Source organism: Camelus ferus, chromosome 2 (genome assembly GCF_009834535.1).
Source record: "Camelus ferus isolate YT-003-E chromosome 2, BCGSAC_Cfer_1.0, whole genome shotgun sequence".
Lineage (NCBI taxonomy): Eukaryota > Metazoa > Chordata > Mammalia > Artiodactyla > Camelidae > Camelus > Camelus ferus.
This window is the reverse complement of record NC_045697.1, coordinates 75,282,103-75,295,953: the sequence shown is the minus strand read 5'-3', so window position 1 is coordinate 75,295,953 and position 13,851 is coordinate 75,282,103. Positions and strand designations below refer to the sequence as shown.

General features: G+C 40.3%; 1 protein-coding gene across 1 annotated transcript in view; it reads left to right on the top strand.

Annotated features, from left to right (window-relative positions):
• The first annotated feature begins 541 nt into the window (after window positions 1-541).
• The window catches only part of DKK2 (dickkopf WNT signaling pathway inhibitor 2), a 101,816-nt gene continuing 88,506 nt past the window's right edge, over window positions 542-13,851 (top strand). The window contains exon 1 of the mRNA XM_006184631.3: window positions 542-1,543. Coding sequence (XP_006184693.1) covers window positions 1,322-1,543 — 222 coding nt within the window. The 5' untranslated portion in view covers window positions 542-1,321. The remainder of the gene's footprint in view (window positions 1,544-13,851) is intronic.

The following is a 13,851-nucleotide window of genomic DNA, read 5'->3' as shown; positions in this document are numbered from 1 at the left end:
CCTTCTCTATTGCTTCTCTTCCCAAAGTCCCTATCCGGATCGGTGGGCACCCTCTGGCTCACCAACACAGCGCCAGCTCCAAACCTCTACTGGGAGGCACAGGCTAAAACCAAACTTGAGCGTACACAGTCCACGGTATTAACGCCCAGATGCTCACTTTCCTCAGTCTTCTATAGGGCTTTTCCAGTGCTCTGCTCCGAGTCAGAGACTGGAGATAGGTTGGGAACCCATGGAAGGGTGCTGGCGGTCCCGAAGTGCAGTGGCAGCTTGCCCCTCTCCACTTCCACATTTGCCCTCCGTTTATTTCCAAAGGTTCTTCCACCCTCTGGAGCGGTTGTCAGGAACTAGGGCCCGCATATTCCTCTGGGAGTGAATACATTTTTCTCAGTTGTTGTAGATTGGAGAGGGAGTGGGAGGGGGCTAAGGAGAAGCAGGAGGGGAAGCCTCAGAAGGAGCTGCCGCAGGGAAAAGAAAAGAGGAGGGCGGGAACGTGGGGGTGATAGAAACGTTTTACTCTTTGTCACTCCTGAATTGGGGGCGGAGGAAAATAAGACCCACTTGTGGGAAGCTATAAAAAGCAAAGGGGGCGGCGGTGAGAGAGCACACAGAGAGGGAGACCGCGGGGAGCGCAAGACCGCTCCCAGGGCATCGCAGCGTCGGTGGTAGCAGTTGGCTGCTGCTGGGTTGTGAACTGGAGAACAACGCTTCGGGGCGACTGTGCGTGCGTGCGTTGGGGAGCTCGGCTGGCCTCAGACCTCAAGGATCGCGTCTGGGACGCGGTTCCTGATCCCCCATTACAGTGCCCGCTAACATTGAAAAGGAGGACTTATGTCCTGCAAAGGTTGAGAAGTAAAGGTTAGGGAAGGAAAAGAGGAGAAAAAAGCGACTGAGGCCGAAGAAGAAACTAGTGTGGACTTCCTGAGCAGTTAAGAGGAGGATTGGACCGCGGAGAACCGGGCGGGACCTCGGAGGTGCGGGGCAAGGAGCAAGGGAAGCGGTGCGGTCCGCGGGACTGGGTCTTCTTGCACCTCAGGTCACGCCTCCTTGGCGAGAAGGCGCCTTGCCTTTGATTGCTTCCAGTTACTGCAGAACTTCCTGCCCTGGCGGAGAAGCGGGTCTTGCTTGGGTCGCGCTCGCTCCTGGTCTGAGGCGTGAGACTGAGTTCACACGGTGCTGGGCCCCCAAAGCCAAGTGGAGTTGGGGGAACAGAGTCTGCGAGCCCCATCGCCCCAAGTGAGGGGCCCCGTGTTGGGGGTCCTTCGTGCTTTTGCATCCGCACCCCTGCGGGCTTTGCTCCTCCCCGGGGACCCCTCGCCCGGAGATGGCCGTGTTGATGCGGGGCAAGGACTCGTCCCGCTGCCTGCTCCTACTGGCTGCGGTGCTGATGGTGGAGAGTTCACAGTTCGGCAGCTCTCGGGCCAAACTCAACTCCATCAAGTCCTCTCTGGGAGGGGAGACGCCTGCCCAGGCCGCCAATCGATCTGCGGGCACATACCAAGGACTGGCTTTCGGCGGCAGTAAGAAGGGCAAAAACCTGGGGCAGGTAGGAAAATACCCCAAAATACCCACTCTGAGGGCAGGAGAGGTAGAGGGACTGGCACTCTCGACAATTCGTTTGCCTTTGCTCCTCTCGACCTTCCGCCCCCAGGTGTGGCGCCCAAGACAGCTGACAAGGGGTTCCCAGAAGCAGGTCTATGCGGGCGCGGGAGGCTAGGTGGCTTTAAGTACGGGAGGGCGTGGAGCGGGCAGGTTAGGGTACCGTCTCATCTCTGCTTTGGGATCCGGGCATGTACAGGGATCTAGTGCATACAGGTGGGGGAAGTGACCAGAATGGTCCTTCTCCAGATTTAACACAGCGATGCCGCAGATGATGTGAGTAGCTAACACATAGCAACTGCTGTGTGTCAGGCACTGTTTTAAGCGTTTTACACGTGTTTAGTCTTCACAACCCTATGAGCTAGGCGCTGTTACTCTCCCTAACCTGCAAGTGAGGAAATTGAGGCATGGAGTGGAAGCTGTGTGCCCAAGGACAACAGTTACTATAAGTGGCAGACCAGGATTCAAATCCAGACAGTCTTTGAGTCCAGGTCCTGGGCTCTTAACCATTATATTTTACCATCTGAAGGGGGAATTTACCTTTTTTCGGGTTCTCCTTTCTTTCCAGCCACTCTCTCACTTTCAAGAAGGTCACATAGAGAAAACCTCAATGGATGAGTATTTTTCACTCCTAAAGAACTGTAAATAAATCATCCGAGAGGAAGCAAAATAATGAAGTGAGTGACAGCATTGTAGGTGCGGGCCGCTAGGGCGCCTGCGGCATAGCAAGGGAGACTCCCGATGTGTTTTTTCCAGAGGGAACTTTCCGCGAGCACCTCTGTCAGACAGATAGATTGACAGCCACTCAAACAGTTACACAAACAGACACACATAGAGACACGATCGTGCACACTTGGCACCCGCTGTGGCCAGCGCGCAGCGGCCAGGAGAGGGGGCCCTGTGGGCACTGGGAACCGCTACAACTCCCCCTTCCGCTCCTTTTGTGGGGAGCCAGCTTGCTAAACAGCACAGGCACCTCGTTCAGCTCAACTGTCAACCCATGAAGGCGGCTTATTGCCCCCACAGATCCCTGGTTTCCCTGTTTTATGAGAGGAGCCTGCTGCGGCCGCTGTGCGCGATCCCGGTGTCCTCCACTGCCCCTGCCCCCAGCGTAGGCAGCAGGGTGAAGGTTGACAGCCAAGGCCAGTCCTGGATGCACAACGAGGAAAGACTTGCCCGCGGTTGGCCCCCTACTGCCCTCTCACGGGGACACTTTTGCATTTCCAGATTGCTTCCTGGGCTTTGAAATGTCAAACATTTCAGCTATCCTCTCAAACGAATACAAAGCCTGCAGCTAAAGGATTTTTTTTTTATGCTCTCAAAGGGAAGTAAGAAACTATACATCTGCACACACACTACATACATACATGTCCTGTGCATATTCTCACGCATGTGCACATACCTCCACACTTACAAGATTACTCTCATTCCTTTTTTCTCTTCCCTGGGAAACACCCTATTTTCAATAGGAATAAACTTGACATTCTCTTAGATGAGTCAAAGATTACAAAGAAAGGATGCTCTCAGTCCTAATCATCAAACTTTTCTCTAATGCTACTAACTTCAAATTCTACCTTATCAGTTGTTGAAAAGACCTGTTTAGTTCAGCCAAGAACGGAGGGATGGACCCAATGATCTTTGAGGTTCCTTTTAATTCTAATCCATGTACGTTCTGTGAGTTTCTGTAAAGAACTTTGTTTCCATCACCATTGGGCCGTAACACCTGATGTTCCTAAATTGAATTATCAGTTATGTCAGTACTGCCAATAGCCATAGGGTTACACAGCTAGACTTCAGGATGCGCCCCAGAAACAGGCTTGTCCTTTATGTTTTGACAGTATATCTGCATATAGATGTTCGCCTTTTTTCTCTTTTCAAATATCTGCTCCTTAAAGAGGTTACTTTGCAGTTCTACTTTGCATGTCTTAAACTGAAGATTTATTTATTTATTTTACAAATGAGTTGAATTTCTTTTTTTTTTTTTGAGTTGAATTTCTTATATGCACCCCATAACTTAGTGGTTCTATGGAATTATTTCATTATATTTACTTAACTGCAATGCCAGACCCTTAAAATTTGACACTGGGTTTATGAGAAAATAGCAACTAATCAGAGACAAAGGTAACATAAAATAAAGGATTGAGTTGAATCACAGAAAGATAACTGGAAAATAAGAGCATTATCTATTGTATATTCTGGATTCTTGCTTGTTTAGCAGGTGATCTAAAATGTGTACTATTAGGAAAGAATAAACAGAAAAAAAATCTCTCTTCTTTGAAGTAAGAAGAGGAATTCTTTGAATATTTATGGGTCTCTTTATCTTCTTTCCTTCACTCGTTATGTGGTTACTTAAATTCTTAGTACTCTTATTTTCAATAATGGAATGGAAATTAGAAAGACTATTTGAAAGGGAAGATCCCATACCCTTTTATGGAGAAAAACTTTAGAATTAAAATGCAGTTGAGCTGTATTTTTATCGATCATAATAGGAAAAATATGATTGGTTGAGAAGATTTGTAAGTAAAATGCCAACTGATAAAACTAGCTGATTATGTGTGTCATCCTGAGGCCTAAGAAGTTTGATTCTCTCTCTCTCCCCAATCTTTGGTTGATGATACTGAACTATATGTATGTCAGAGATACAGGAACAAGAGACTATAGGATGTAACTTCAAATAGGCATATTAGAAACTCAGTCTTTGGTCTTCTTCTCCTTAAGTGAAAATTGAATAATTGTTAATTTTATTTTCTCATTTACTTTCAGAATAGAGAATTAAGATAGAATTTTTATTGCGATTGCAGAATAAATTATTAAAGAAATTAAAATTCATTAATCTACAAAAGTGGAAATGAGGCTAAATGGGCCCCAGGGTTTTCCTAATTCACCATAGCCTGATTTCATATGAAGAAGACATCCTTATTTATAGGAATTCTACTTGTCCTATTGGCAAGGTGGGTTATTTATAAATCACTTCTGGAAGACTCGCCTTTGAATTTCAGGAAAGATTTAGAAACCCCCACAGAAAATGCACTGTTTTCCAGAGGTGTTAAAATTCTCATTCTTAGGTTTGCTTTCGAAGAAACAGTTATGAGTTATGACTGGAAACTGACCTAGAAAATTGAATGTCTTAGTATTCAGGTGATCGATACAGAAGTAGCAGAAATGATTTTGCTGAATTATTCACATTAATGTTTTAATTTGACTTTACATTTGCATCTGTTATTATAGGTTTTAAAAGGTAGTGTGTGTATGTATACGTGTATGCAGTAAATTAGATTGCAGGACTGTTACTAACATGTCAATATTTATAGATTTAAATTTCTAAAGAGACTTGCAAATTTTCCAAATCAAAAGTAATACCAAACAAAATGTTTAATATCATATGGATAAATATATTCTGATTAAGTGCACCATTGCTTGACATCACCTCTGGAGTGTGAGGTATTGACTTTTACAGGCCACCTTAAAGGGGAAAAAAATCAATTTATAAAATCAATTTACCCTTGCAATTAACAGTGATTTTTTTGTAAATGAAAAATCATTTGGATTTCTGTTTGTAATTGCTTCTTTTAGTCTTTACTCCTTATTTTGTCTTTTTGAGACCAGCAGATTAATTTGAATTTAATGGTGTATGATTTTGAAATGTTTTTTAAAAGCTATGAAGAGAACTGTGGAAATCATATTTTAAATGTAGATAAGCTTCCTGGCATGTGTCTCTAAAAAGAATCTGAAACTGGTTTAGTGTAAATTCAGATTCCATTATTTTCTGATATAATTTGAACACTTGAAGGACGGTGGTTTGGATGAAGTTATGCTGTGAGAGAAAAATGCTTGAAATTCATTGAAACAGAAGTTTGAGGAAGTTGGTTAGAGAATACTAATATTTGCATATTGCATTTTTTAATACAAATGCTATGTCTATTTGCACACACGAACACTCATGAAAGTGCTCATTGAAATAAGCTATAGACCGTATTTTCCATAGGTGATCTCTTCACTTTCTGAAATTATCAGTGACTCTTTTTTTAAAACCCCTGCCCAACTTTCTCCTTCCAGAGGATAAATATTTGCTCTGTCCTCTGGACATCAACTGACGCTAAACGTAATTGGGAAAGAAAATCATTTTGAAAATGAAATTTTCCAAAATGTAAAATATTAGAAACAATCTACACTAAAGTTTCTTTTCTCTCACTGTGGATAATAGAGAACTGATGGTTGATACAAGTGAAGGTTACCTCGTGAATAACAAGAAAACTATTTTAATGATAATCTAAGTATGGGCATCCATCATTTTATTTCTTTGCCTGAGGAGAGAGAGCAAGGGACAAGGTTACTGAAATTCACTCCGGCTGTGACTCTGGCCCTGCCCTAGTCTTTCTGTAGGACTCCCCTCCGATACAGACTCCTTCCCGGAATGTTTCAAATCTTATGTTTAAAGTCGAGAAAGCAACGTAACAGAAGGGTAACTGATGTATTCTGTTCTAGGAGAATATTGTCGCCTCCTTTCCCCTGCACAATCATTTTAAATGGACACTAAAATAATCTGTTAAATTACAGAGGCCTTTTATAATACTCAATATATTTACTGTTTTAGACTCAATCACTCTGGCTGTTCATTCTTCGGTACTGATGTAACATCAAAGTGAACTACAAGCTGATTTCTGTCTCTGACTCCCTGACGGCCTTTTGAAGTCATTTTACTTCATTATACTCTAGTCCCTTGTATTCATCTATAGAAAGGAGAGAAAGCTGCTCCTAGTTAATTAAATATTTATTTTCCTCTTCTCAGATCATTTTTAAAATAAGATCTGAAACAAAACCCCCCAAAACAAAATTAATAATAATAAATAGATTTTTGTGTTGGTAGGACTGCTTTAAGATTACATGGAAGGATTAAATATGGAATGTGTAACAGAAATTTAGTATTGCTGTTTAAGGGAAACAGAAGTTAAGTTCTCTTCCTCTGGCCACGCTTGCCAGAAACTAGAAAATGACAGTAATTTTTCTCTAATTGTTATTTTCTTTAGGGCAAATATAAATCATTCTCCCCAACATAGAAGTCAACTGATATAAAATATGGGAGGGTTCTTTTTTTTTTTTTTTTTTTTTTTGATAGGAACATCTGTCCACAGGAAGAAAAGTCACCATGTCACCATCCAAATATTTTGAGTAGTGGCTTCCCAATGAGTCTCTCAAGATAACAACTTTGGTTTAGTGCCCACTTCTTTTGGTTCAAACCAAGGAAGGAAGGCCATGAATAACACCAATATCTACTCAGAGTCCTTAGGGAGAGTTCATGCCATAGATCCTTGTCTTAGTAATGGTAAATTAAATCAGAAACCTTGAAGGCAGAGGGGATTTCAATACCAGATCTAAATTGCTGTATTTTAACTCAATTAGTTTATGTAGCACTAAATACAGAAGTATTTTTCTAACATTTATCCACAACCACTGAGCCTGTATAATAGATTATATTTGTGGGATCTTGATACTAGTTTAGCTTTATCTATGTGACCCAAATAATAAATGTAGAAATAAAATCAGCAAAACACAAAAGTAGTAAATGTTTTTTAAAAAGTTACTTCTCTCTTTTCCCTACTCAGATAAAAAAGACAAATGTGCATCAGATATCATTTTAAATATATTACAGTGTCTAATTTAATTAACTGACTCTACTTATATCATTTAGTACACACAATAGCTTAAATTTCAATATTTCATTATCACACGACATTTTAACTGTCCTACCCTGTCTGAAGCAAACAAATAAATAGAACCAATGAATGAGTAAGGGCATTACGTGGCAACACAGAGCTTCACAATTAGGAGGAGAAACTTTCTAAAGGTATGGATTTATCCAAACATTTCCTTAAAAATGTTAGCTCTCCAGATTATGCTTTATAGTGTGGAATAAGAATGCTCTTTCTTCTGGGGACTGGAAGAAAAGAGTGATCTTTCGGATTATCTTATTTCCTTAAACTGGCTTGTAAGTAGTTATAGCACACGTTAAATTATAGTAAGAGGTTCCATTTATTGATTATTTGTTCTGTGCCAGGCACTACTCCAAATGCTTCGTTCAAGTTAATTTTTTTGATTCTCTTGGCAGCCCTTTGAAGGAAGTTCTAATATCATCCTTGTTTTTATAAATGATAAAACAATAATTCTCCTGAGACGTGAAGAGGTTATGCAATTTGTACAAGCCACACAGCAGTAAGTAGAGAAAGTCAAAATATGAACTGAAGCCATCTGGTGTCAAAACCTGCATATTTAACTATCAGGCCGTGCTGCTACAGTACGCTACAATATACAATGTGGATACAATATCCGTACAATATGGATTTAAAAGGAAATATTGACCTTCATTTTACTCTTCCTGCTTATATTTTCTAATGGCATGGGTATAACTCTAGATACATTAAACACCATACCAGAACCCAAACCCTCTGTTGATGCCAACTGCTACTCTGAGCAGCCAAAGTATGTTAGCACTTCATGGATACAAAGGCAGTCACATAATGACAGAACATTATTTTCATTTCTGCCTTTACTTGCCTCCCTGCCAGGGATAGATCACTATCAGCAAGGAAACTACACACACACACTCACACACCCTCTCTTTCTCCTACTTTTTCCCATTAAATTATGGTGTTGCCTCAAGTAGAAGGGAACGCTGTTGGATACATCCTATTTTCTCTTCTTTTCTCTTTGTAACTGCCATACAGTCCCCGGTACTCATCTTTCTGCACCTAAGTGACACCATGTGCCCACTGACATCAGCAAAGCAGAGGCCTTCTCAATGGCCTGTCCTCAATCGCTTAAATTTGGTTTGGCTGGCATCCTTCACACTCTGATCAGATAGGAGGGAATTGTCCAGGTTTAGAGCCTGCTGTTGCTTCTGTTTTTCCTTTACTTTTGACCCCCCCCCCCCCTACCATTCAGAGAATCAGATGCTCTGTAACAACCCTGCAGCACTACAGTTTCCTAACAGAGTTCCTAAGGGAATTTTTCTAAATTCTGGCTCACCACTGACTAGCTTAATGTCTTTGGAAAAGCCACTTATTCTCTGGTCCCTTTTTTTTTAAATCTGTAAAACAGGATAACAATAATAATAGCAACCTATTATGGTTAATAATATTCATCTTACTGAGCAACCGGAAGAGGAAAGTGCATTTAGTTACTGTGCTGATGTCATTATTCCTACCACCATTACAGAAATAAGTAAGGTCAAGTGCTCCTGCACAAAATGGAAAGTGGCTGCTAACTTTTTCCCACCAAGAGGAATTGGAGTAGCTAAACCAATGTGTGTGATGGACACGAAGGAAACAAATAAACTCAATTACACCAAGGCCAAGAATTGTAAAATAGAACAAAACAAGACAAAATAAACACATACCCACATATGTAATCACATTTCTTGTATTGAGTGCTAACATTAAAAGGGATCGTAAGTCTGGTTATGCTGTAAAAAAGTAAGCAAAATAGCACGTAATTGAGTAATTGGTGAAATTACGCAGAAGTCAGATTATAGCAGACATTAAGAACACGATCACGATGAGTGGAGGTCCTCACACCATGGCAATATTAGTTATTTAAGCACAGGAACCAAAATAATTGAACAACATGTTAGAGTCTGCTGCCAACAGCATTAATTTGATATTCTCCAAAGTAAGACAGCCTGTGCAAAGGCAAGCTTCCTGACACTTTCCGCACGGGGCCTGGAGCCCAAAGAGCTTGCTGAGAATTTGGAAGGTTTACAACCCTCTTTGAGTGTCAGCCTGTCCTGCTAAGAGGACTCTGAAATTTGGGTCTCATTATTCCCATTCCATTACCTTTACTTTTTTGTTTTATGTGAGTTATTTTTTTCGTGATTCAAGTAATTTGGAAGTATTTTAATAATGTTAATTGAGAGTGAATGTCATCTCATTGGGGTTTGCAATAAATTCCTCTGAACATATTGGAAACAAACTGTTTGCCAGTAAGAGTTTCTATCCGGTAATGAACTAAAAACCTTTATCCAAGTGGGGGGGGGGGGGACAGTGGGGGAATTGTCATTTAAAACCAACTAAAATGACAGCTAACATTCAAATAATAGTGTTCACTTGCTCATTCTGGCTTCAGTTCATCTTAACCCTTTGAAATTTGGCTCAACAAGCATTGTGTTAATTTGTCGCTTGAAACCTCCAAGTCTTTTTTCTGGTAACCATCCTCTGTGCTCCGTGGCCTGTTGCCTATACTTCGTACCTGTATAGCCCTTGCTTCTGTTAATATTGCATGTTTTCCTTTCCTCCCTGGCTCATTCCTCTTTACTTCTTGCACTGATTCCTCCACAACCTTCTGCCCACGAATGTGGGCGTGTCCTCACACAGTCTCTCCCCAGTCCTCTCTCCTCTCTTTTCCACGTTCTCTTCTTGGCTGGTATTCTTTTGTCACATTCGTGGGTATCCACCTTGAGCTTGGTTAAACTTCTGAGCCCCTTTGCCTGCTCAGATGTTCTGGAAGTCCTTCTAGAAACAAACAAAACAAAAAAATCTTCATATCAAAAATGAATCCTTTTATGGTTAACTTCAAATTGTCAGGAGTCAGGCAACCAAGTCTTCATGATTTCTCATGGCTCTCAGGAAAGCCTGGTAAAAAGTGCCCCAGGTTAGATGAATGCATACCCCGAGAATTACGTCTTATCACCCCAAACTCTTTGCTCTGCCCTGACTCATCACTCACTGGTGATGAAAGAAAGCTGTGTAGATTCCTATCAAGATAGGTGCTTTTGTTTCTTGAACGCTATTTATTTGAATGCTTGGGATTTAAATGGCCTCCAATTTGTTTCTCTACGATGCACTTATTGTTATAGCAATGAATATGCAAGTTTCTATTATTCATGTTCATGAAATGTTACATATTACATGCACATATATATTTTAATCAATATATAATGCTTGTTTTTATAACTTGAACTATGTCTTAAAGGGTAATTTTTTTTGCTACTTGCTATTTTATAAATAATTATTTGTTAATTTTTAGTGTGAAAAACCTCCTTAACATTTACTTTCAACCTGGTAGACCCTTAATAGTGCTTAAATATTTAGTAACCAAATAAGAGGATTCCTTCAATGTGCTTAATCATTGTTAATCACGATGGAGAGCTTTATAAAAAGAGCCCAGAGAACCTTTCATCATCTACAAGTTTCAAGAACTTGTACAGCAGGCTAAAGGGGCTATAGTTAGAACTGGGAGATGCATTAGAAATCACTTAATTTAACTCCCTCATTTTACATATGAGGGAAGCAAATTAGGAGATGTGTCATGTTCTGCCCAGTGTACTACAAATGGTGCCTGTGACAAAGGAGCTTCTGTGGGAACTTGGACCATCTGACTTCTAACACAAGCCTTCAAATAATAACAAAGCTCTGTAGAGGAATTTGATTCCATTGGTTAAAAAGCTGGTGGGGGAGAACTTATACATAGAGCTCTTTTTCAGCTTTAAATTTGAGTATGTCAAAGTGTATTAGCAAAGAATGCTATGTCACGATGACAACTGTGTCAGTAGGACTTAAAGAAAATGAATGAAAGAATGTGGCTTTCACTGTATTGGCCTTGCTTGCTTTTTCAGTTATGACACTTTAATGACATGATTAGCAAGAAGCCTGGCTGGAGAGAGTCTGTACCGAAGAAATATATTTTACATTGAGATCAAGTACACACATACACATCCCTGGAAAAAAAAAGTTTCAACAATAAATACTCTAATGATGTAGTGAAATTTTTTTCTTTTTAGTCATTCCCCTTCTGTTCTGCTCTGCACTGCTTTCTTGTTCTGTTCCATTCTCTCTCACTTTGTTAAATACTGCTCATCACTCATAGAATTGATTGATCAAACCTGTGGTTTGAAAAACCACTGACCCCTGTGGTTTGAAATAAGTCCCCTGCTGGGAACTCAGGGCGCACGATACTTGGAGATCAGCAGTACTTGAGGAATCAGCCCCTGTGAGGGGAGGTAGAAGGCAGAGGCAGGCAGGTTTTCATGGAGAGAAGCACAGTCATCTCAGAACTCGCCCAGTCTCCCAGCTGCAACTGCATGTCAGCCTCGGGCCTAGGCCTGGTGGACCTCTTCACCTGGGATGTGTCTGACCTCCGCCTCTCCACTTCCCGGAGTAGGTGACTAATAACAGTGCTGCCTTTGGTACTTGGATGTTTCAGGCTTATTCATCAGAATCTGTTATCCCGCATTAGCGTTCTTCCTTCTGGGTGTACGCCGTGTGTGTATCATCATACTTTACTTCTAAGAATATGCAGTTGAGGATGGTTACAGTTTCAACACAGGACAGTAAGTGAACTTGACATAGCATATGATACAGACTCAGAAGACCTGGTTAGCCTGTTTTCAATATGTGAGACCTTGAAGAAATCATCTAACACTGTTAAGGCTTAGTTTTCTCATCAGTAAAGTGGTAGGTGTAACAATAGTGTCTCTTCCTATCTCTTTGTAAAGTATAAAATATTGCTTACTTACATCACTAGAGGCTGTTTCATGAAAAACAAAATTAAGACCTTTCCACTCTGAATTTATGAAAGACAAATCTGAATTAGACAGAATCGAGCAAAGAATGAGTTAACCTAGTCGGATTTTATGATTCTGGAATCATAAGTCAGTTTCTGTTTTGATAGACTGCCTTTTTTTTTTTTATAGGAAGAAGGGTTGAATGCGGAATGTGGTTTTTTCGTTTTGTTTCCTTTCTTTACCTATTTGTCTTGATTTTCTTGGATTTCTTCAAAAATTTCAGTATCAGTAGTAATACTTTCACATTTCTGATTAAAACTTAGTGGTATTATTATTATTGTTGTTATTATCATCATCATCATTACAGGCTACAGACAGTCTGTTATTAGAATATCCTGCCTGTGACATTCAAGACCCCTATGCGTTTTTATTCTATTATTTAGAAGATATGTTACTGTTTGTGTATTTTAAAAAACATCTTGGAAAAGCATAATAAGAATCCAATAATAGAAATAAGTTTATTTTTAATGCTCTGAAATGACATTTGAGTGTCATATTTTGGGCACATTGCAGGTTCCAAGGTTCACAATGGATAAAGTTCAGGGAAATAGCCAATTGTCAAGTCCAGTTGTATGTGTGTGAAACCACATGGACTGTGACAGATGAAGAACATTTGCCACAGACTCTTCAAATAGGAAAGTGGGTATTTTTCAAAGCTTTTGAAAACATATTATTGTATTGCTAAGTAGGCATTTCCTAGTGAACAATGTAGTAGCTCTAATCATTCATGTTACATGTGCAGAAATCTCACCCAACCGTTTGTCCAAGCTAGAAAGCAGCCAAGCTTCCTGCTTGCTACCCCTGCTCCTAAGTAATTATTCTCCAATTTATAGGATTCTACTTCTTTAATATTCATCTTTCTTGTTGTGCTATTGTCACCTCAATTTATCATTGCCTTGATTCAGACCACTATCATTTCTCAACAGAACATATTGTGATAGTTTTGTGCTTCCCCAAACCATCCTTTACACTCCTTCTAAAGTGAGCTTTCTAAAGTAAAAATCTGATCAGCCTCTTCTAGAAATGTCTGTTTCTAGAGCATGAAGTCTAAACTTATCAGCTTGGCATACAATGTCATCAATTATCTTGTTTCTCTTGCTTTGTCTCTGGGACCACACAGCCGATGAGTGGCAGAGCTGGGATTTAAAGCCAAGCAGTCTTACTTGAGCCTGTCTATTTAATCATGCCATGCTGCCACCTCCTATAAACTGGAGGCCAGAGAATCCAGCTACAGACTTTTTTATTGGCATGTTTCAGAATTCAGATGTGATTAAATTCTTCCGGTAAGCCAGGCAACTTGCTAATTGCTTACTTACTTCTTAGGTGTGTTCGGTGCTATGATCAGAGTCAACAAACATTTATTAGACACATATGTTCCACTCAGTCCTTGGCATAAGTAGCTGTAAAAACAAGTGTAGTGTACGTGAGGAATCCAGTTGGAATTTTAAGGTTGAAGGAGTCTCCCATACATTGTCCAGTTCAGGCCTCTACTTTTCTACTTTTCAATACACTATGAGAGCTGAACAACTTGGGAAGTTTTCCTTTTTATAAAGATTTAAGGATGAGCAGTAACTCTTAGTTGTTTAGTTATCGTAACTCTAATTATGTTAAGAATGGGAACATCTGCTTTCTGCTGTAAGTGAAGCATGAATAAAACAAAGCTGGGTATCAATCCGTGTAAAAACCCTTTCTCATTAACA